Raw genomic sequence first — 21971 nt, forward strand, 5'->3', positions numbered from 1 at the left:
GTACAGCCTGAAAAGTTGGAGAGGTAGAATCCCACTTAAAGTTTAGAAAGAATTTGGGTAAGAATTTGTAGCGCAAACACCAACAAGCTTACAGGGCAGAATCAGGATAGTGGGACTATTCCAGGTGGGTATATCAGTTGGAGTGGACATGATGGACCATATGGGATTGTCCTTTGCTGTCCATGCTTCTATGATCTTATAAAAATCAGGAGACATGTGGCTAATGACAAATGCTAATCTAAAGGCAACTCGTCAGTCACTCACTCAACAACCACAAGAGAAACAATGACCTGCACCTTCCTGCGGTGACATTCATCCAGAATACGTCAAGGGTTGGCACGGTTGCTCAGTGGTGAACACTGCTGCCTTACAGTGCCAGGAATCCAGGATAGATTCCTGCCTCGGGCCACTGTCTGTGTGGAGTTTGCACATTCTCCCCGTGTCTGTGTGGGTTTCCTCTGGGTGCTCCGGTTTTCTCACAGTCCAAAGATGTGCAGGTCAGGTGAACTGGCCATGCTAAATTGTCCATGGTGTGTAGGTTAGTCCATTAGTCAGGGGTAAATGGAGGGAAATGGGTCTGGGTGGGTTACTCTTCAGAGGGTTGGTGTGGACTGATTGGGCCAAATGGCCTGTTTCCACACTGTGAGGAATCTAATCTAAAAAAATGTGCACCACAATGGATAGGGTAAACACTGAACACTTAAAATTGCCAAAACCTTCCTAGAAAGGAGCAATTAGATGACTGTTTCAGAGTAATGGGAAAATGTATTGACCAATTAGAAAAATCAGCCACCACCTCCATGATTCAACATAAAGCAACACATGTTGAAAAGTATGGCACTGGAAAAGCACAGCAGGCCAGGCAGCATCTGAGGAGTGGAGTCGACGTTTCGGGTATGAGCCCTTCAGCATTCCTGTTCCTTGGATGTTGCCTGACCTGCTGTGCTTTTCCAGTGCCATACATTTCGACTCTAACTCTCCAGCATCAGCTGACCCCACTTTCGCCTAAAGCGACCCAGATGCTCGTTGGAGCCAAGTCAAATGCAATAAGCACGACTGGTGCTTCATAATGAAACCTCACACAGCTCTGAATGTGCAGCAGTGCAATCAATCGTGCAGTATGCTTAATGAAGCACATACACCAGCAAGAGATTTAAAACCCAGCCCCCAAATGTCAAAAAAAAAGTTGAGTTTGCCCAACAGAAATAGTTGCACCTGCAGACACAATGTGCTGACCATAAATTCAACAAACAAAACATCTCGGACACAGCAACGTATTTTCAATGTACATAAAAGACACATTATATTTAAATTAGCATACTAAATCACTCCAACATTATGGACAAAAGGATGGAGCAACAACATCAGAGAAACAGATTTTGGAGCATTGCACAATGCTTTTTTGGGATGTGTTTTTTGATATAGCCAAACAGATTGATTGTCACGTTGCAAATCATGGCAGCATATGTCAATGGCAAACAGTAACAGCAGGATAGATTCCCTATCAGCCATTTGATAGAAAGAATGGTGATGCCTCCAGCATCACTCTCAAAATCTTCAGACCACACATTAATGTGAAAGAAACGTTGCCAGAGCAACATGACTGCCATAAACAATTGGAAGCGCCCACCTCAAAGCAAATATTCAAGTATTCAAGATGCTCCTGAGAAACATGGTGCAGAATATCTTTTCTCTAATAATCTTGATGAAAGTCAATCCATTGTCAATGATGCAAATCTATACTGAGAATGTCACAAAGAGTGAATAGTCAATAAGACTTCATTTTCAGCAAGGCCTCAGCATGTCTAAGAAACTCACACCAGTATCAAAATCAAGTGTTCAGTTTACTATGTGAGTCTCTAATCCATCAGTATTCTACAATCATTATTTCCAGTGAGGTCCAAATAAACTGGTCAAATTCTGAAAGGAATGACAAACCACTTGTCAAGCCATTTAAAAGACTCAATGAAAATTTTTAAAGTGGTTCCAGCTAATAAGGCATTTGGATGTTCTTTGATGTGATGTTCACTTGACTAGATTTATACCAGGAGGAAGTGAGGACTGCAGATGCTGGAGATCAGTGTCAAAAAGTGTGGCCCTAGAAAAGCACAGCAGGTCAAGCAGCATCAGGGGAACAGGAGAATCGATGTTTCGGGCATAAGCCCTTCATCAGTGAAGTTGTGGGGAGAAACGGACTGAGACATAAATAGGAGGATTGGGGTGGGGCTGCAGGGAACGTAGCTGAGAAGGCAATAGGTCGATGCAGGTAGCAGGTGATGGTGATAGGGGAGCGCTGGTCAGAGGGGAAGGTGGAGTGGAAAGGTGGGAAGGAAGATGGACAAGTAGGCCAGTTTTATACCAGTCAATCCAAATTAAACTCTGAGCTGCAGTTTCAGTGTGTTTCATTGTATTGCTACTGAATATCAGATTGGATATTTTACAATCCTTACCATTGACATGCACCACTCAGGCAGAGTCAGTGAAATGAGAGCATTTATCACCTTAGGCGAAACTTCAGCTATCTGTACCCCTCTCCACCCCTAAAACACACAGAAAAAGATAATTAACTTTCAAAATGAATTACTCACAGGTAATATTGTCCTGCCTGTTGTTCAGTGGCACCACAGTCCCTCACCACTGTTCACCAGAGTAACTGTTATACTCCACACATCTCAGTGGTTGAAAATGTGGAACTGATATTTTTGATTAAACAACATTTGATTATTTCCTTTATGTGCTGAATAGACAAACAGCATAAAGAGTTAAAACAAAATAATATTTTTGCAGACATTGAGATAATAAAGAATGTTATAGCTAGAATATCAATAATGAAATATATTATACTACATTAACATGCAAGTAAATGCATATATATTGGCAGCTCTGTACACCACAACTTTTAATATAGTGGTTAAGCTAAATTATAGTACACAGCTTTAATTGTCATTTAATAGGAAATCTAAAAATATAGTATCAAATTGCCACACTCCATCAGTACTGTGCCAAGCTAGTAATCATTCAAAATAGAAAAGCATTCTTTAATGTTATAAGTTTACAAATATTGTGAGTTGCTAAACTTTGAACATTTTGTCAAAAACTTAATTTTAAATATTTCCATTTCACTTCTGTATGTTATTAAATCCAGTAGCACTGTTCTCTCCTGTTCTGAAATATTGCACTCTCTCTACTCAGTTCCCTTCTATTCCATTACTTCTATTGTGGAAGAGAAATAAATTACTCAACTGAGTTTAGCAACAAAGACAATCAAAAAGCTAATTCCAGACAGTGCAAATTATTAGCAATGAGAGTATTGTAGAATTAAAATTAGAATTAGGTTTTATGGCCATGTGTATGTAATTTGCATTACATTAACTGCTTTTCTAAAGTGCATTGACTGTGATTGCAAGATGCCTCAATATGTATTTAAATATGGGATAAAAATCACAAAGTGCTGGAGAAACTCAGCAGGCCTGATAGTATTTGTGGAGAAAGAAACAGAGTCAGTACTTTGCTTATGCAGAAACCTTATCAGACTTGAAATGTGAACCCTGTTTCTTTCTCGATGGGTGCTGTCAAACCTACCGAATTTCTTCAGCATTTTGTCTTTAGTTCAGATCTCCAGCATCTATGGTAGTTTGGTTTATCTAATCAAAGGATGCTGACACACTAAGGCATGCTGACAATGACCACGCTGGATAGCCCAGTTGATGCCACAACTCATTTTGAAAGACTATTGAAGTCGGGATCAAAATAAAGTAATACTGCTATTTCTAAAAGGAAAAACAGCTAGAGCAGTGATCACAATCCCTTCTGTTTAGTATGAATTACCTGATGCATTGGACTGTAGAAACATGTTTGCTGTTTGTTCATTGATAGAAATCCAGCCAACTTTCAATTCTCCTTTTTAACAAAGGCTGACAGTATTTTGTCATCATTCCAGCCCAAACCTTTGCCACCCTAGACAACCGTTAGTTCAAGCTGGTGCTTATAGTCAAGAGGGCAGTGCTGGAAAAGCATCCGAGGAGCAGGAAAATCGACATTTCAGGCAAAAGTCCTTCATCAGGAATGAGGCTTGTGAGCTGAAGAAGTGGAGAGATAAATTGGAGGGGGGTTGGGGCTGGGGGGAAGTTAGCTGAGACTGCGATAGTTAGGTTGAGATGGGGGTAATGGTAATAGATCAGACGGGAGGGTGGAGCAGATCAGTGGGAAGGAAGATGGACAGGTGGGACAGGTCATAAGGACGGTGCTGAGCTGGAATGTTGGAACTGGGATAAGGTGGGGGGAGGGAAAATGAGGAAACCGGTGAAATACACATCGACACCATGGAGTTGGAGGGCCCCGAGTGGAAGAAGACACGCTCTTCCTCCAGGCATCGAGTGGAAAGGGAGTGGGGATGGAGGAGCCCCATAACCTGCGTGTCCTAGGTGGAGTGGGAGGGGGAGTTGAAGTGTTTGGGAACGGGGGGTGGAGTTGTTTGGTGTGGGTGTCTTGGAGGTGTTCTCTGAAGTGTTCTGCAAGTAGATGTCCTGTCTCCCCAATGTAGAGGAGACCACATCTGGAGCAACAGATTACAGTAAATGTGGAGGTGCAGGTAAAACTTTGATGGATGTGGAAGGCTCCTTTGGGGGCTTGGACGGAGGTGAGGGGGGAGGTGTGAGTGCAGGTATGCCTCTGGACCCTCCAACCCCATGATATCAATGTGGATTTCACCAGTTTCCTCATTTCCCCTCCCTCCACCTGATCCTAGTTCCAACCTTCCAGCTCAGCACCGTCCTCATGATATGTCTTACCTGTCCATCTTCCTTCCCACCTATCCGCTCCACCCTCCCCTTTGAACTATCACCTTTACCTCCACCTCCATCCACCTATTGCACTCTCAGCTACCTTTCTCCAAGCCCCACCGCCCTCCCATTTATCTCTCCACCCCCGAGGCTCCCAGCATCATTCCTGTTGAAGGGCTTTGCCGGAAATGTCAATTTTCCTGCTCCTCGGCCTGCTGTGTTTTTCCAGTACTACACCCTCGACTCTAATCTCCAGCATCTGCAGTACTCACTTTCGCCAAGTTTGTGCTTATGCTAACTCTGTCCTGAGGATTATCGAGAAAGCATACATAATTAATATTGTAAAGATTTGTTGATTTACATATTATTATTGATAACCTATATTCAAAGACAAATACTCATGTTAATGGTGTATTATGAGTATTATTCTATTTTATAGATCATCATATTCATCAACTTCCATCAGCATGACACAAAAACCAGGACAGTGAGTATGAATTATTTCATTCTGAAAACTGCCTTCAGCTTTTACCTTTACAAGCTCCAGTGCAGATGCGTTGATATTGGATCAAAATGAATGAACAAAGGTGGAATTGCAACAAGCAACCTTCCCAAACTCCCCATGCCACCCCAATTCCCAAACGCATCATGGCCTCATGCCCCCTGGTTCTGCGAAGGTGTCAGAATTGAACTGTTCAAATGAGGACCTGGATTAAAAATGGCCCGGATTAAAGAGTGTACTGGGGTATCCCTTCCAAGACCCTGTCCACCCTAAAACACACCCCAAATAAAAAATGACACTTACCAACTGAATGACTCAAGATTTGGCCAACTTGTGCAATGTGGTACGTGGTGCCCCCTGGAGGGATGTTCTTCACAGTGGCATAATGTGACACACATTTTTGCTAATTTAACATCAGTTGGAGTTTTCACACATTCCATTTCCATGTTGGTACCCTGTGAGTGTCTGTGCCTTTTTCTGTGAACCAATATTACAGTTCAAGTTCAGGATCCCCAGCATATAAATCAGAGATGAGGAGAAATCCCTTGACTTTGAGGGTGGTCAGTATGTGGAATTCTTTACTGCAGAGCGCTTTGGAAATTCAATCATCTTCAAGATAGAAAACTCAGATTTCTGTATATTGATAGCATCTTGTGAGAGGGGAATAGTGGGGGGAAATAGCGTCAAGGTTGACGATCAGCCATGATCTCACTGAATGGTGAAACAGGCTGAAGAGGTGGAAGAGCATACTCCTGCTCCTATTTCCCATGTTCCTATGAAGCATTGCTATAGTATATGGAACTATCATCAGATCACATCATAATATGGAGGGCTTCATATGATTCTGATCCCCAAATCAGAGAAAAAATACTTTTACTCTTAGGAAGGACCAGAGGAAAACATAATCGTAGCTGCCAAACGTTTAAGTCACATGGAAAGATCAAGTAAACTAGCTGATGTTTTTCTTGGAAAAATATATTTGGGATTGAATTTTTTGGGTGGTTAAAAGACCATTATAATGAAAATTGATAGTCTATTTTCCAATTAAACTCTTCAACTTAAGGAATCTTTAAACAACTCCTCTTTTTATTGCAAGAGGCACACCTGACACATTATTGTACAGTTAGAAAGTATGTACTATATTGGGTAATTCTTTACTTTTCAATTTCCAGAGTTTTCAAAAAGACAAGCCCCAATGCCAAGGTTAGTATCTTCAGGCTCTTGTCTGAGAATCTGATTGACTGTTCATTTAATCTTTTGTCATGATATCACTGTTGGACATTTTTAATTTCACTGTTCCATTTGTAGCTCCTTCCTTTTTGGTTCCCTGTAATTCTATTATTTCTCTCCCAGCAGGAAAGCTTTGAGGTAGTTTTGACATCTGTGATAAGTGTAGTGTTGGAGATTGATTTACAGTCTTGTGTGAAATATTCTATCAACAGCTCTCACTTTATCTGGGAAAGCGAGACTTTGTAGATCATGTCGACACTGTGGACCCAGTTGGTAAGTACCTTGAGGACAACCATCTATGAATCAGAAGTGATGGTGTGCAGTATGACTGTATATGTATTCCTTCTGCCTGTGCAATGCACATAGCAAAGTGTATATGAGTAAGCACTTGTAAAGTTCTAATAGATCGAATATCTTTCCATTCAGTCTTTTTCAATGGAAGTTTCAAGTTTCAAGTTCCCTCTGTAGACTAGTGAATAAACGATAATTGAAAACTAGAAATATTCTAGGTTCAATCTCTGTTCACAGCCACAGTGGTAATAAGACTTCACAAGCGGAATTTATTCCTGCCTGGACAATGAGAGTGAGAGTTGATCAGAATCCAATTATTGTTCTCTTTTGAAGTACAGATAGCAGTAGTCACCACAGTCCCAGAAGACTATAGGGCTACTTCTCCTTTAGAGAGAGATAATTGGAGGGTAACTTTAACCTGACGGTCATCATGTCTCAGGTGAAAATCAAGGTCAAGAGGCATGGTGACCTCAGCTACTGTGATTTGGAGATGCCAGTGTTGGACTGGTGTTGTGTGATTTTTAACTCAGTTACTGTGGGAATTGAACCCACGTGGATGATGTCACTCTCTCTTACAAACTAGCCATCCAGCCAAATGAGCTAACAGACTCCCATCACGTGAATACTGGACGGGTGAAGGACCAAGTTGGCTTTGAAACCATAAGCAGTTGAATTTTCTGCTTGTTATCGTTTCTAAGGTAGTATGAGCAGTGTGCAAAAGGGTTAGTGAAAACCCAGCTTAAGTTCTCATCTTCAAGGTAGGTGGAAGAGAATAAGAAAAGAAGGGAAGATTGCCAGTGGCAAGACAAACGTGTTTCAAGTCTAACTCAGAACCTAGAACGTTGGAACAAAAACCTCCTCTATTAAATGTATGTTAAAAAAACAAAATTACAATGATCTCACTCCTGTTTCTAGTAAATGAATATATATTCTGTAACCTTATTCCCATTAACGTGACCACTGCAGAAATTACCAGAAGTTCCTTCGGTTCTGGGGTGGAGTAGTTTTTTTGGATTATAACTTATGCAGGAGAATTCGATGCTCTCTGAATTGGGGATTAAGAAGGTGTTGTATTCAAAGGTATAATGACTGTCTGGTTAAAGTGCTCCAGCTTTATGCATATGCAATACAAATGCATGAACCTCACCAGTTTGGAAAGGTGTAATTTGGGTGGTGGGCTTTCTTGCGTAGAACTGTGTGTCAGCTACTTTGAAAAGAAAACTTTTGTTTCTAATAAGCTTGTTGCCTCACGCTATTTTAAAATATTGTGATGCTGAGGAAAAAAATGCTTTACTTGTGTCCATGGAAGGTTGATGATTAAGGATAAGGACACAAACATATTCTTCTGACTTCTTCTGTGTCAAATCAAATATATAATCAGCTAACTCACATGTGGAAAATACTATTACTGCATGACTATTTCCAGATAAATTAGTGGGGCACCATCTTATTCTGTAACACCTGAAGTGGATTGAGAAGGTGCTCAACAGAGGTTGTCCAGAGTTAAAGTGAGCATGAGGTAGATATTTGAAAAATCTAAGAATCCTTACAGTGTGGAAGCAGACCATTTAGTTCATTGTGTCCACAATGACTGTCCGAAGAGCATCCAAGCCGGAGCGACCCGCACCTCCCACCTTGCCCTATAACATTGCATTTCACATGACCAAGCCGTTTAACCTGCACACCTTTTGACAGTGGGAGGAAACCGGAGCACCCAGAGGGAGAATGTACAACTTCACACAGTCACCAAAGGGTAGAATTGAACCCAGGTCCTTAGCACTGTGAGGCAGCATTGCTGATCACTGAGCAGTCATGCTGTCCATAGGGGGCTCAGCAGTTGGAGAGGAATCAAAGCCCATGATTTCCTTCCTTGGTCATAATGGTCAGACGTACCAGGTTTGCTGGGATAGCCCTGTGGTTTGCATGGAATGCCCCAGACTCCCAATACTATTCTCAAAAATATCCAAAATGTCATGGATTCCAACTTTTTCCTACTTGGAAAAATTCTTTGAATGAGGTCAATGGGAAAAAGACAGCATTGGATCCTAATGCTTCTTGAATGTAAGTTGAGATAAGATGCAGCCGGGCTTGGGGGAGGCACCATGGGGTGACTGACAGCTGATGCTGGGGAGTCAGCACCAGTGAGCCAAACCCTCCAGGAGCCCCTGTGAGAATGTGTCTGTATCACTGTCCTGGGGTGTGATGTTTACTGAGTCTGCTAACATCCTGGAGCTCAGAGCTGATGGAGACTGTTCAATAGATGGTACAGCTTCAAGAAAAAAATGTTCAATACAGAGCCAGGAATACACCGTTCCATACTACATGGACTAATGATGTACATTTATTGAAATAGGTTCATACAGAAGAGTGTTATAAGCATCAACCATTATAATGATGCCATACGGACTTTTGGGCATGGACTGCATCCATTGCACCCGGTGTGGTCTCCTCGACATCGAGGATACAGGACGCCTTCTTGTGGATTGTTTCAGAGAACGTTTCTGTGACACCCCGCAACACCAACCCTACTGCTCCATGGTGAACAATTCAACTCCTCCTCCCACTTCATCAAGGGCATGCAGTTCCTGGGCCTCCTTCACCGCCAGACCATGACCATCTGATGCCTGGAGGAGGAACACCTCATATTTCACCTTGGGACCCTGCAACCACACAGAATAAATGTGGATTTGAATAGCTTCCTCATTTCCCCTCTCCTCACATTATCCCAGTCCTTACCCTCCAACTCAGCACCACCCTTCGGACCAGTCCATCACTGCCCCCTCTGACCTATCACCTTCATCCAGATAGGCTGTAGTATAATCACACACAGAGGTTGGTTATTTGGACATTGTCCTGAAGATCCTCATTGCTCATAGACCTAATTGGCAGGAGGGAAGCATCTTGAGAAGGTTAGAACAAGGCTAAGTAAACAAAGGATATGTCTTGCAAGTATTTCAGGAAATCAGACTTTTGAATTTCTGTATCTCAGTCAGGGTAATAAATGGGCAGAAATATATGCATCTTAATAATTTTATGTTAAAGTTATACCTAAGGGAGTTCTAATCCTAACTGGTGTTAGAATTCACGAAGCACAATTTTTGTTCAGTAGATTGTATTCATGTTGTTAATTTAATCAGTGTTGATTTATTTCGTACAGATGGCATGTTGCTGCTTGATCCAGATTATTTAAAGGACAGAAGAGGTAAGGAGTTAACAGACTTTCCATTCCATGTTTTGATTACTCAATGGAGACACTAATGTGGGCCCACCACACAACTTTCTCCTCCCATCTCTGGTTTTCTGCTGACTCCAGTGCTCTGTTGCTGAGCTGTAAACCAGCTGTCACCAAATGTTGATGAGAAAGATCTAATGTCCAGTTTGAATTTGGTTGCTTCCCTCTACTGGCACCAAGGTAACTCTGAGAAGTAAGTTATTGATAAATTATTAGGGATTTATCTGGGAACTGAACCCATGCTTAATGAAAGCTTTCTTGCATTCACGATGACTTCTTGTGAAGTATGCAGCCACTGTGTAGAATATTAGGCAGACTCAATAGCCCAACAATATATTTGATACAGTTCAAAAACTGTAGCAGACTTGTGTGCCCATCAGACATCAACTCAGTGAAGATGCTGTGTTCTACAGAGTCAGGAAAACAAAAGTGGCACACTTGGATCCAAATTCAGACCTTCAGGACAAACATTTCAGATTTTTATAGATCACTTTTATAAATAATGTAGTATTATTACTTAGACAAAGGTAAAGTTCAGTCAACAACTGCAATGAAGAAAAGTCATCAATATGCTGATTTGGGTATTCCCATGATCCCTTTGAAGGCTTTTTGCGACTCTTAGACTCTGGTTTGAAAATCTAAATCTGAGCAACTGAGGAAAAGGAGGCCATTCAGCCCTTTGAATTTGTACATGTCTCAATTAGATTAGGACTCCTTCATGTATTAACTTCATGTAGAAACAGAAACACAGAAACCAGGAGCAGAAGTAGCTCTTTGAGCCTGCTCCACTATTCAATGTGATCATGGCTAATTATCCAACTGTTCCAAATTTCTCTCCATAACCTTTGATTCCAATGCCCCAAAAACTAAATCTAACTGCATTTTGAAAACATCCAATGTTTGGCCTTGATTGCTTTCTGTGGCAGAGAATTTGATAAGCTCACTGGTCTCTGGGTGAAATAAAAGTTCTCCTTACCTCAGTCCTAAATGGCCTTCCCCACAACCTTAAACTATGACACTTAGATCTCGCCTCACTGATCATCAGGAACATCCTTCTTACATTTACCCTATCCGGCCCTATTAGAATTTTATAGGTTTCTATGAGATAACCCCTCATTCTTCTGAATTCCAGTGAATATAGTCCTAATAAATCCAGTCTCTCATTGTGTGTCAGTCCTGTCATCCCAGGCACCAGTTTGGTATACCTTCATTGTACTCCGTCCAAAACCAGACCATCCTTCCTCAGATAAGGCGACCAAGACTGCACACAGTCTCAACAAGGCCCTGGATAGGTGCAGCATAGCATCCTGGCTCCTGTACTCAAATCCTTCCACCATAAGGGCCAAAATACCATTTGCCTTTTTCATTGCCTCTTGCACCTGCATGCTTACTTTCAGAGACTGGTATACAAGGACATCTGGTCATGTTGTACCTCCCCTTTTTTTTAGATTAGATTAGATTAGATTCCCTACAGTGTGGAAACAGGCCCTTTGGCCCAACCAGTCCACACCGACACTCCGAAGAATAACCCAGCCAGACCCATTTCCCTCTGACTAATGCACCTAACAGTATGGCAATTTAGCATGGCCAATTCACCTAACCTGCGCATCTTTGGACTATGGGAGGAAACTGGAGCACCCGGAGGAAACCCACGCAGACACGGGGAGAATGTGCAAACTCCACAAAGACAGTCACCCGAGGCTGGAATCAAACCTGGGACCCTGGTGCTGTGAGGCAGCATTGCTAACCATTGAGTCACTTTCTATTCCTAATCAATTACCAGTTATTACATCACCTGACTTCATATCTTTGTTACCAAAGTGGCAACGTTTATCTATATTATATGTCAACTGCCATGCATTTGTCCACGAACTCAACTAATCCAAATCACACTGAAGCTTCTTCATTCACCTCACAGTTCACCCTTCCTTTCAGCATTGTGTAGTCTGCAAACTCAGAGACATTACATTTAGCTCCCTCATTTAACTCATTAATGGGCGGCACGGTGGCACAGTGGTTAGCACTGCTGCCTCACAGCGCCTGTAGACCCGGGTTCAATTCCCGACTCAGGCGACTGACTGTGTGGAGTTTGCACGTTCTCCCCGTGTCTGCGTGGGTTTCCTCCGGGTGCTCCGGTTTCCTCCCACAGTCACAAAGATGTGCGGGTCAGGTGAATTGGCCAAGCTAAATTGCCCGTAGTGTTAGGTAAGGGGTAAATGTAGGGGTATGGGTGGGTTGCGCTTCGGCGGGTCGGTGTGGACTTGTTGGGCCGAAGGGCCTGTTTCCACACTGTAAGTCTAATCTAATCTAATCATTAATATATATCATGAACAAGCTGGGGTCTAAGCACTGATCCCTGTGGTACCCCACTGGTCTCTGCCAACTACATGGAAAAAGATGTGATTCTAACGAGGTCAGTCAGCTGGACCTCACAGAATTTGAGTTCCATGATTGGGGCTGTTAATCTGTCCAATATGGGAGCCCTGGCTGACATGTAAAAACAGGAGTGTCAGACATCCTTTTCGATCTGAGAGCTAGCTCTTAGGGAACTGGACCAGTGTCAAAGACTCTCCACATTTAAATAAAGGATGCCTTGGTAATGGGATACTGGTCTCTGTGGAGCCATGCGTACTTGTAATTGTCTTTAAAGGAAGATTCCCAGAAGTATGCTATAATTAATACCCATAAGGGTTTGTACCACTATACAAGGTTTGCCAGAAAAATTTTCAGTGAATGATGGAGAACATTTTGCAAAGTCTACCCCAGGTCACTACCTGTCCAGATGACATGGTAATAAAAGGGAAGACCAATAAAGAGCACTTCGAGAATTTGGACATAGTCCTTAGATAGCTCTCCCAGATGGTTATATGCCAAAGGGAAAAATGTGTATTTCAGGCACCCCTAGTACCCTAATTGGACTACAGAGTCGACAGGATAAAGGGTGGGTGATCAAAGGTTCCCCAGTTCCCATGTCTGTACCGGAGCTTGGGCCTTTCCTTGGGCTGGTGAATTATTACCGAAAATGTATACTTAACCTGACCTCCTTCCAGCCACTTTTGCATCAGTTCCTGAAAAAAAAGAGTCAGCCTTGGAAATGGTCACGTAGCCAAGCCATAACTTTCAGATTCGTGAAGAAAAAGCTATCACCCTCTCAGGTGCTGGTACTCTATGACCCCTAGCAAGATTGACATGCAATGCCTCTCCATAGAGCATTGCGGTAGAATTAGCTCATAGGTGGCCCAATGGAGAGGAACACCCAATGTGTATGCATCCAGGACGTTAGCTAATACAGAGTGAAAATACTGATAAAGAAGGAAGGTTTGGCAGTCATATTTGGAGTCAGGAAGTTCCATGATGTCACCTTCCCCTAAAAGGCATTCTAAGATAAACAAACTTACAGATGGAGCTTAAAACAATAGCCAGTGTTAATCTGTATGAACCAGCATTGCCCCTGTTCTCTGGTTGATAGAAACTGCTTTAGAAAAACACATCTTAAAACCTACATGTTTGATCAAGCTGTTGATCTCATGTCCAAATACCTGAATATGTGGCTTTGTGTCCCAAATATGCTTCTTTACAGAACCACAAGCCCAATTTTACTTTGCTAATAGTACTATGTACAACCATTAAACCATTACATTTAATTCCCTATAAACATAAAAGTATTAGTAATTCATTTGCTGAAAATGCTTTTCTCATTTCCCTGTTTAAACAGCTTATGTGATGTTGACATGTGCGTTCCGATATGGACGGGAAGATTTGGATGTCATGGGCCTTAGTTTCCGAAAAGATATTTACTGTGAGACAATCCAGGTCTATCCACCAGTTACAGACAACAAAAAGCCACTGACTCCCCTACAGGAGCAGCTGGCTGACAAGCTGAAAGAAAACTGCTATCCTTTCCTCTTTCAGGTATGACTGTAATGCTACCAGATCGCTTTTGTTGTTATCAAAGCCGTCAGTTCTGATAACTAACCCAGAATTATGGATTTCCTGGGCTTCCTGCTAAAATTAACCACAGGATTTTATTTCCAATATTTCCTAAAAGTTATGACCTCTCAGTTCTGGTATGATTTGAATAAATCTTCTTTGCACCTTCTCCAATACTTATTTTCTCAAAATGGAGAGACCAAAATGATGATCTCATCATGCCGTGGCCAAGTTCTGAACAAGTATGGTGGCAGGATCACCCAGGGAGATGAGTTGCTGTGTCAACATGCATTTTTACAGGCATTTTGACATCTGGAATTATGGATTGGAATTGGGAGAGGCTCCAACTCTCATTCCACCACATCAGTGACCAGTAATCTCTCTCACTCATACCACTTGGTGTTGGCAACTGTTGGAAAGAATTATTGGTTGATCCTCCACCTGTTGGACCACACAATGGGCACACGTTCTTTGGATGTTAGACCCTGATTTAGGACTTGAAGCCAGAGCCTCTGGCTCAGGGCAAGGGACATGACCCACTGCTCATGGGAGGTGGGAAGACCCATAGAAGAGGTTTACTCAATATCCCGCAGAATTTCCTGGTGAGGCTGCTTTGAGTGGGATTCCCAATGATAGACGACTAGATTGCCAGGAATAGAAGGTCTGAAAGTGCAGATTCTGGACAGTTTTGGTGGTGGGGTGGTGAACGAGTCATGGTAATTTTTCATCCTGGGACCTAGATTGTGGGGGTTGTGCATACAATGGAAAAATACAAAGAATATTAAAATGAAGCCATGCAACCCCATTGTAATATTGAAATGACCAACACTCACGTGACTGAATGTTCCGTCTGCCTCAGTCAAACCTGCAATTGAGATGACTTCCGTTCAGTGTTTTTTGTATTTACCCTCAGATCTAACTCTAATGCTACCTGCTTCTGGGACTTAAAACACATTCCCCTTATGTTTTGATAAATCTGTAGAATCATGGAACATTTGTAGGATTGGAGACTGTTGCAGCTCATTCTGACCTCCCTATTTTTCTTACCAAAATGTACCAACTGATAATTATCTATACAGAAATGCATTTGCCAATCACAAGGCTAGTTTCCAAATTTACAATACCTTCCTGTGTCTCATCATAGCCGTCATGAACATGAGCCACAAACTGGCTAACACCTCACATAACTAGCTGCTGCTGCTTATAGGTGCTTCTGCCAGAAGGACTACTGCTCACAGTTTGTCTCACTCCTCTAACTTGCAGCATCTTTACACCATTGTTTGTTTGCAGCCATTCTGTCATCCAGCTACACTTTGGTTGACCCCTCATTTTGTTGCACTCCACTTTGCATTAAAACAGAGATCTCTGCAGCTCTTGAGCTCTGATTATTGAAAAGGTCACTTTTAAAAGATTAAAATACCTCAGCTTTCTACATCTGCTCAGGTTTATGTGAACACTGATCCCTTATGATCTTACTTAAGGTCTGTTAATAATCTAAGCGCAATGAACTACTTAGAACCCTTACAGTGTGGAAACAGGCCCTTCGTCCCAGCAAGTCCACATCGACCCTCCAAAAAGTAACCCACCCAGACCCACTCCCTTACTTCTCTACATGTCCCCTGACTAATGCACCTAACACTACAGGCAATTTAGCATGGCCAATCTACAACTTTGGATTGTGGGAGGAAACGGGAGCACCCAGAGGAAAGCCACATAGACATGGGGAGAATGTACAAACTCCACACAGACTGAAGCTGGAATCGCACCCCACTGAGCCACCATGCCTTTAGTATGCATGTCTTGCAGAATTGTATTACTTTCTTTAAGAAAGGCATATTTAACTCAGTAATTCTCGATTTTTAGTGGCTCATAAGAGTTTATTTGTAAAAATAGTATTTGTGACTCAAGGACAATAATTTGAAGGTCATTTTGAAATTTATTTTGCTTTGAAATTATTTAAATCTTTCCAGATCCCTCCAAATCTGCCATGTTCAATCACCCTGCAGCCAGGACCAGAAGATCACGGGAAGGTAAATATAAATTCAGTGAAATACCTCCTGGCTAGATAAGCACTTCCTAATTGAAAATGAAGAAACATGGATTGGGGATGAAGAATGATCTTCAAACTCCACCTGTACTTGGCAGGATGCTGACAAAGTGACTACGTCTCCTCCTCAAAGTCAATGCTCCCTCTACATCCCAACCTTAATAATGTTGCACCTACTTTGACTGCATACTCCAGATGGGGCTTTGCCATAGTTCAAGGCAGCAATGACCAAATGCTTTACTGAGCTGGCTGGCAGGTCAGGTCCTGGCAGATGGATGGAGTGGGTAGGAGAGAAGTGGATGTGGAAGATAATGATAGCCTGCAAAGGTTATTTCTAAGTTCAAAGCTTTTTGAGGCATTCTGAGAGGCATCCCTTTTAGGACCATCAATTAAGATTCATTAATTGTATAAACCATGTGTAACACTCTGAGCATCACTTTGCCCCTGAATATTAACCCTTTATTTGTACAATTTCACTGTCACCTGTTTCTGTTGCTCACTCAGTTTCAGCTCTGTGGGGAAATACCATTTGATAAATATTGTCATCCAACGGAATGGTTAAGATGCAGCAATACCCCATCTCACTTGATACTGAGCTGTTGAACATATGTCTTCCCATATTCTAGGTGATCAACAGCTAAAAGTTGCCCTCAGCATGCCTATAAACCAGCCACAATTAGAAAAGTGCAAATAGAACAAACAGATTTAAAACAGCTTAGCTTCACCAACAGAGAACATGAGTTTATATTCCCAACAGCATCTATACTGGAATCAAGAGCAGATCATTCCAATTGTTACCAAAATCCTCTCTCATACAACTGAGGGAATGTTGGCTGTATGCCTGTGCCTACAGTTATAAGCCAGTGACCCAGAATGTTTTCAGCCAAGTCACATTCTGGGCTGCATTTGAACCATCATTATTTTTTTGCAAGGGCTGTTATAGACATGTAATGTTTTTGATTAGCTTCTGCTAGATTTGGAGTACAGCAAAGTTGTGTCAGAACATTCTCAACACCACTAGAGAACATGAACAGGCAAGGCAGTTGACTCAATCATCTCCCATAGCGTAACAACAGGCAGAGACAATTTTTTTTTTATCCTCTCCCTTTTTGCCAATTTTAATTTGCCCTGATGATGTGTATTCATGCTGGGTTTCAGTTCAAAGAGTATTGATCAATCATCAACAACCTAATCCTGGTCATCGAAGACTCCTGACAACGAGGATAAGGCAGGCCAGCCTGTTCCTACCCAGGCAAAAACAATGAAAGGAGCCCGTTGCCACATCAATGCCCCTACCCACCTCTTCCCACAATCGCCCTCTGCCCCAAATGTAACAGAGCTTACAGTAGCTGCATCGGCCTGTACTTCCAACTACGGACAATGGAAGAGAGTCATCCTTGTCTGTGAAGGACCAACAATGAATGAGTCACTTTCCATTGGCTTTGCAACCAATAAGCCCAGATGCACACATGAGAACGCAGAATTATAGAATGGTTACAGCACAGCAAGATGACACTTTTTCTTTATTCTTTAATGCAATGTGGGCATTGCCAACGGTGCAATATTGTTGCCCATTCCTAAATGACCTTTAACTGAGAGACTTGCTAGGTCGGGGCAGTTAAGTACTGGTTTATAGATCCACTGAAGGCAATTTTCAGCTGGAGTTAAATGTAGACCGAACTGGGTAAGAATGGCATATTTCCTTGCCTGAAGGGCATTTGTGAACCATATGGTTCTAACAATCATCAATAGTTTCATGCTCACCAGGCTGGAAACAAGTTTCTAATTCCAGAATAATTAATAAAGTGAATTTAAATTCCACCACCTGTCATCGTGGGATTTGAAGCCATGCCTTCAGAAATTAGCCTGGATCTTTCAAGATCACTGCACCACCACACCAGTCACATCCATTGAGGTTAAACCAGCCCACGTCAGGAGCAACTCAACTAGTCCCATTCCCACAAGCTTTCCCAGTAACTTGATTTTTTTAAAAAAATCTCTTCAGCTTCTTAACTAATCTTCTTGGGAAAATTCAGGAATGAATGGGTCTCAGTCTCATACTCAGACAATGTAGACCAGGTTGTAAATCTGTGGTATAAGACATTTTTTTTCACATCTGCATTGCTTCTTATGCCAACCGCCTTAAACCAGTACCCTCTCAAGCTTGAACCTTTCATCACAAAGGATCCATGGGGGAAATGTAACACACACAAAAATAAGGGAGAAATGGAGGGATCTTCCACAGAAGTATAATCCTTTGATGTGAACAGCTGAGCAGTAATTCATAAGAAGCAACAGCACCATCTGCTGATTGGTAAATAAGGCAGCAAATATTTAATCCTTTGCAAGGTTTTTTCTTGCCTGGAGGAAAGCTTTTCTTTCGGTTGAGGTGACAAAATGATAGCAGCATTGAAACATTGTAGCCTTTACTGTTTGATAACATTCACTGATGGATAGTATTGAAAAAAAAGTTGTATTATACTTTTTACCCACCAGGATGTTCTTGCTGTTAAAATTGCATCAGTGAACTTTACAAAGTGTGCCACACTATCGAGGAGGTAGGCACGGACTATATTAGTACCACGTACTGGAGACATTAAAGATTTCTGTCACAAACATGGGATCTGTTGGTGACATATACCTATATCAGCTTGAAAGCAATTGTTTTTAGCTTTTGAAGAAATAGTTATATGTCGTGGGACACATTCCCAAAACTTAGCTGGAAAGCTGGCTTGCACTGCAGAGTGATGCCAACATGGCGGTTCAACTTCTGCACTGGCTGAGGCCACTATGAAAGATTCCCCTTCTCGACCTCTCTTCTCGCCTGAAGCATGGTGACCCTCAGGTTAAACCACAACCAATCATCTCTCTCAAATGAGTGAGCAGCTCTATGGTATGGTAAGACTATGGTGATTTTACTTCCAAAAACATTGCTAAAATTCTGCCAAGTGCAAAAACATTCTAAAGTTATTTTAAATGTGTTTCCCATTATTTGGTAAGCAGTTCAGTGCAGAGTAAACTATACTCCAGTTCGAGAGCTCAGCAAACGTTGCAAGTAGCAACACACTATCTCAAAAATAAACCTCAGTCACATGTTGCCCTATATATAGCTATCTGTCAACCAGAGCAAAGGAGCTTAGGGCTTCAGTGTCACAGAAATCTGAAAAATCTGGTTTTAAACTAAAAACACATTGACCATTCTTGCAGTAAGAACAATCCAGGTTAAAGCAGGGGAGAAGAAGCAATGAAAATTGGAGTAGTTTTTGACTTTGCTAGAACAGTTTGCACCTCTTCTCCTGAATTTCTTTTAACATTTTTGGGGAAATAACAGATAGGGAAAGATGTAGGACAAGCTTCTGACATTCTGTCACTGTTTCACACTGTCACACAAAATGAAGCTCAACACCAAAACCTCTTTGAATGCTGTCCCTTCTCAGAAATTGACCTGTTTCTGTCAATTTCTTACACTCTCTGGGGTTAGGGGCTGCAGTAAACATAATCCAAAAGTGCAGTCAATGTCCATCCTAGGGACAAGGAAAGGCCAATGGAACCTCACATCAAATAATATATTGACATACTTAGTGTTATCATGACAGCCTGCCATTGATTGGTAACTTGCATAGATTATAAACAAATGCAGAAGTTACTGGAAGAGCTCAGCGGGTCTGGCAACATCTGTGCAGGGAAATCAACGTTAATGTTTCAGGTCTGGTGATCTTTCCTCAGAACTGATGGGAGCTAGGAAAATGTTAGTTTATATGCAGAAGATAGGGTGGGAAAGAGTAAACATATAGGTAAGGATAGAGCCCAAAGAGAGAGGAGCACAGCTGGACAGGCACAGGAATGGATAACAATCTGGCTGGGAGGGTGAATAGCTGTTAATGGAGATTGTTAGTGGTTAACAATAGGTGAAATGGCAGGTTTTGTGATAATAGGCCTGGTGTGTGGGGTTGCAGACTGGGACATAAGAGAGTTCAGGCCCTAAAATTATTGAACTCAATATTGAGTTCAGAGGCTGCAGGGACCCCAAGTGGAAAACGAGATGCTGTTCTTCCAGCTTGCACTGAGCTTAGCTGGAACACTGCAGCAAACTTGAGACAGAGATGTTCTCCAGGGAACAGGGTGGTGTATAGTTTACAGTTTGATTAACAGTGTTTGCTTAAAAGCTTAATAATTAAGGAAGGACAATGACTTTGTTAAAATTAGAAATTTAGTTTTAGTGACGTCTTTATCCCAGTGAGCTTAAACTAAAATGTATTTTACTTCTTTTACAGGCCTGTGGTGTGGACTTTGAGGTGAAAGGATTCTGCGCAGATAATCTGGAGGAAAAGATTCATAAAAGGTACAGCTACATTCCTAATTGCTAACGTGGCAAAAACAGGCGATCATCTTTCCACAGTGATGGTGAAAACTGAAGGGAAACAAACCTGCAAATTAGAATGTATCTTTAAAACATCTCACAAAGTTTAAGTTAAGTGTATATGAAACCTTCAAATGACCCACTGTATATTTTTGCTTGTCCTTCCTTTTCCTCATTGCCACTTAGATTTTATTCAGTTTGCTGACCAGTTGCTTCTGATTTTTATGATGTCTTCAATTCTCTGAATCAGTGGGCCCACCTACCTACACCAAAGCAGTTAAAAACAATGACTGCAGATGCTTGGAAACCAGATCTGGATTAGCGTGGTGCTGGAAAAGCACGGCAGTTCAGGCAGCATCTGAGGAGCAAGAAAATCAACATTTTGGGCAAAAGCCCTTCATCAGGAATATCTTTTGGGCAAAAGCCCTTCATCAGGTATTCCTGATGAAGGGCTTTTGTCCGAAACGTCAATTTTCCTGCTCCTCGGATGCTGCCTGAACTGCTGTGCTTTTCCAGCACCACTCTAATCCCAACCTACACCAAAGGATACTTCAATGGTGAGTGAGTGCAGCTCCAACAACACTCAAGAAGCTTGAAACCATTCAGGATAAAGCAGCCCATTCAATTGAGACCATATCCACAAACATTCACTCCCTCCACCACCAACACTCAGATACACCTCAGAAATTCACCAAGGCCCCTTGGGCAGCATCTTCAAAACCCATGACCTCTACCTTCTAAAAAGACAAGGGCAGTGCATATCATTACCACTTGCAAGCTTCTCCTCCAAGTCATTCACTGTCCTGATTTAGATATATATTGCCATTTTTACATTGTCGCTAGGGTAAATCCTGGAACTCTTTCTGTAATGGTACTGTGTGTATATCTCCAGCATGTCCATGAGGACTCTCACCATTTTTTATTGATGCACCATAGAAAATATTTTATCTGGATGCATCAGGGCTTGGTATGGAAATTGCTCTGCCCAGGACAGTAAGAAACTACAGAGTTGAGAACACAGCCCAGTCCATCATGCAAGCCAACCTTCCATCCATTGACTCCATCTACCCTTCTCGCTGCCTCAGAAAGGCAGCCAACATCATCGAAGACCCTTCCTATCCTGGTTATAATCCCTTCCATCAGACAGGAGATACAAAAACCTAAGCACACCATATACGAACAGCTTCCCCACTGTTATTAGACTTCTAAATGGACCTCTTCTTTGCAGGTATAATTTTACACTCCTCACTCCGTTTTATCACCCTATTATCTTTGTTCTGCAGGCAAAACAAAACTTTTCACTGTACCTTAGTGAATGTGACAATAATAAATCAAATCAAAATCAGCATTGGTTTAAGAAACAGGCCACCATCACATTCTCAAACTCATCTAGGGATGAGCAATTAATGCTGGCCCAATCAGTGTTGGCCACATCCCACGAATGAATAAAAATGTACACCCAAGGTTCCTTTCGGAAGAGAGCTCCAGGACTTTGACCCAGTGATAATGAAAGGTGATTGATTTGGTCAGAATGGTGTCAACAGCCAATGAGTTTGATCCTGAATCCAGCTGGGGTTACTTTAAGACCTGCCTCCTTG

The 21971-nt window shown here is 41.9% G+C and overlaps 1 protein-coding gene across 1 annotated transcript in view; it reads left to right on the top strand.

Moving 5' to 3' along the window:
• The first annotated feature begins 5499 nt into the window (after positions 1-5499).
• The window catches only part of LOC132820297 (beta-arrestin-1-like), a 46874-nt gene continuing 30402 nt past the window's right edge, over positions 5500-21971 (top strand). The window contains exons 1-7 of the mRNA XM_060832320.1: positions 5500-5526; positions 6382-6486; positions 6726-6786; positions 9962-10006; positions 13752-13948; positions 15937-15996; positions 20288-20355. Coding sequence (XP_060688303.1) covers positions 5500-5526; positions 6382-6486; positions 6726-6786; positions 9962-10006; positions 13752-13948; positions 15937-15996; positions 20288-20355 — 563 coding nt within the window. The remainder of the gene's footprint in view (positions 5527-6381; positions 6487-6725; positions 6787-9961; positions 10007-13751; positions 13949-15936; positions 15997-20287; positions 20356-21971) is intronic.

The sequence above is a fragment of the Hemiscyllium ocellatum genome, chromosome 11 (assembly GCF_020745735.1).
Source record: "Hemiscyllium ocellatum isolate sHemOce1 chromosome 11, sHemOce1.pat.X.cur, whole genome shotgun sequence".
NCBI classification, from domain to species: Eukaryota; Metazoa; Chordata; class Chondrichthyes; order Orectolobiformes; family Hemiscylliidae; genus Hemiscyllium; species Hemiscyllium ocellatum.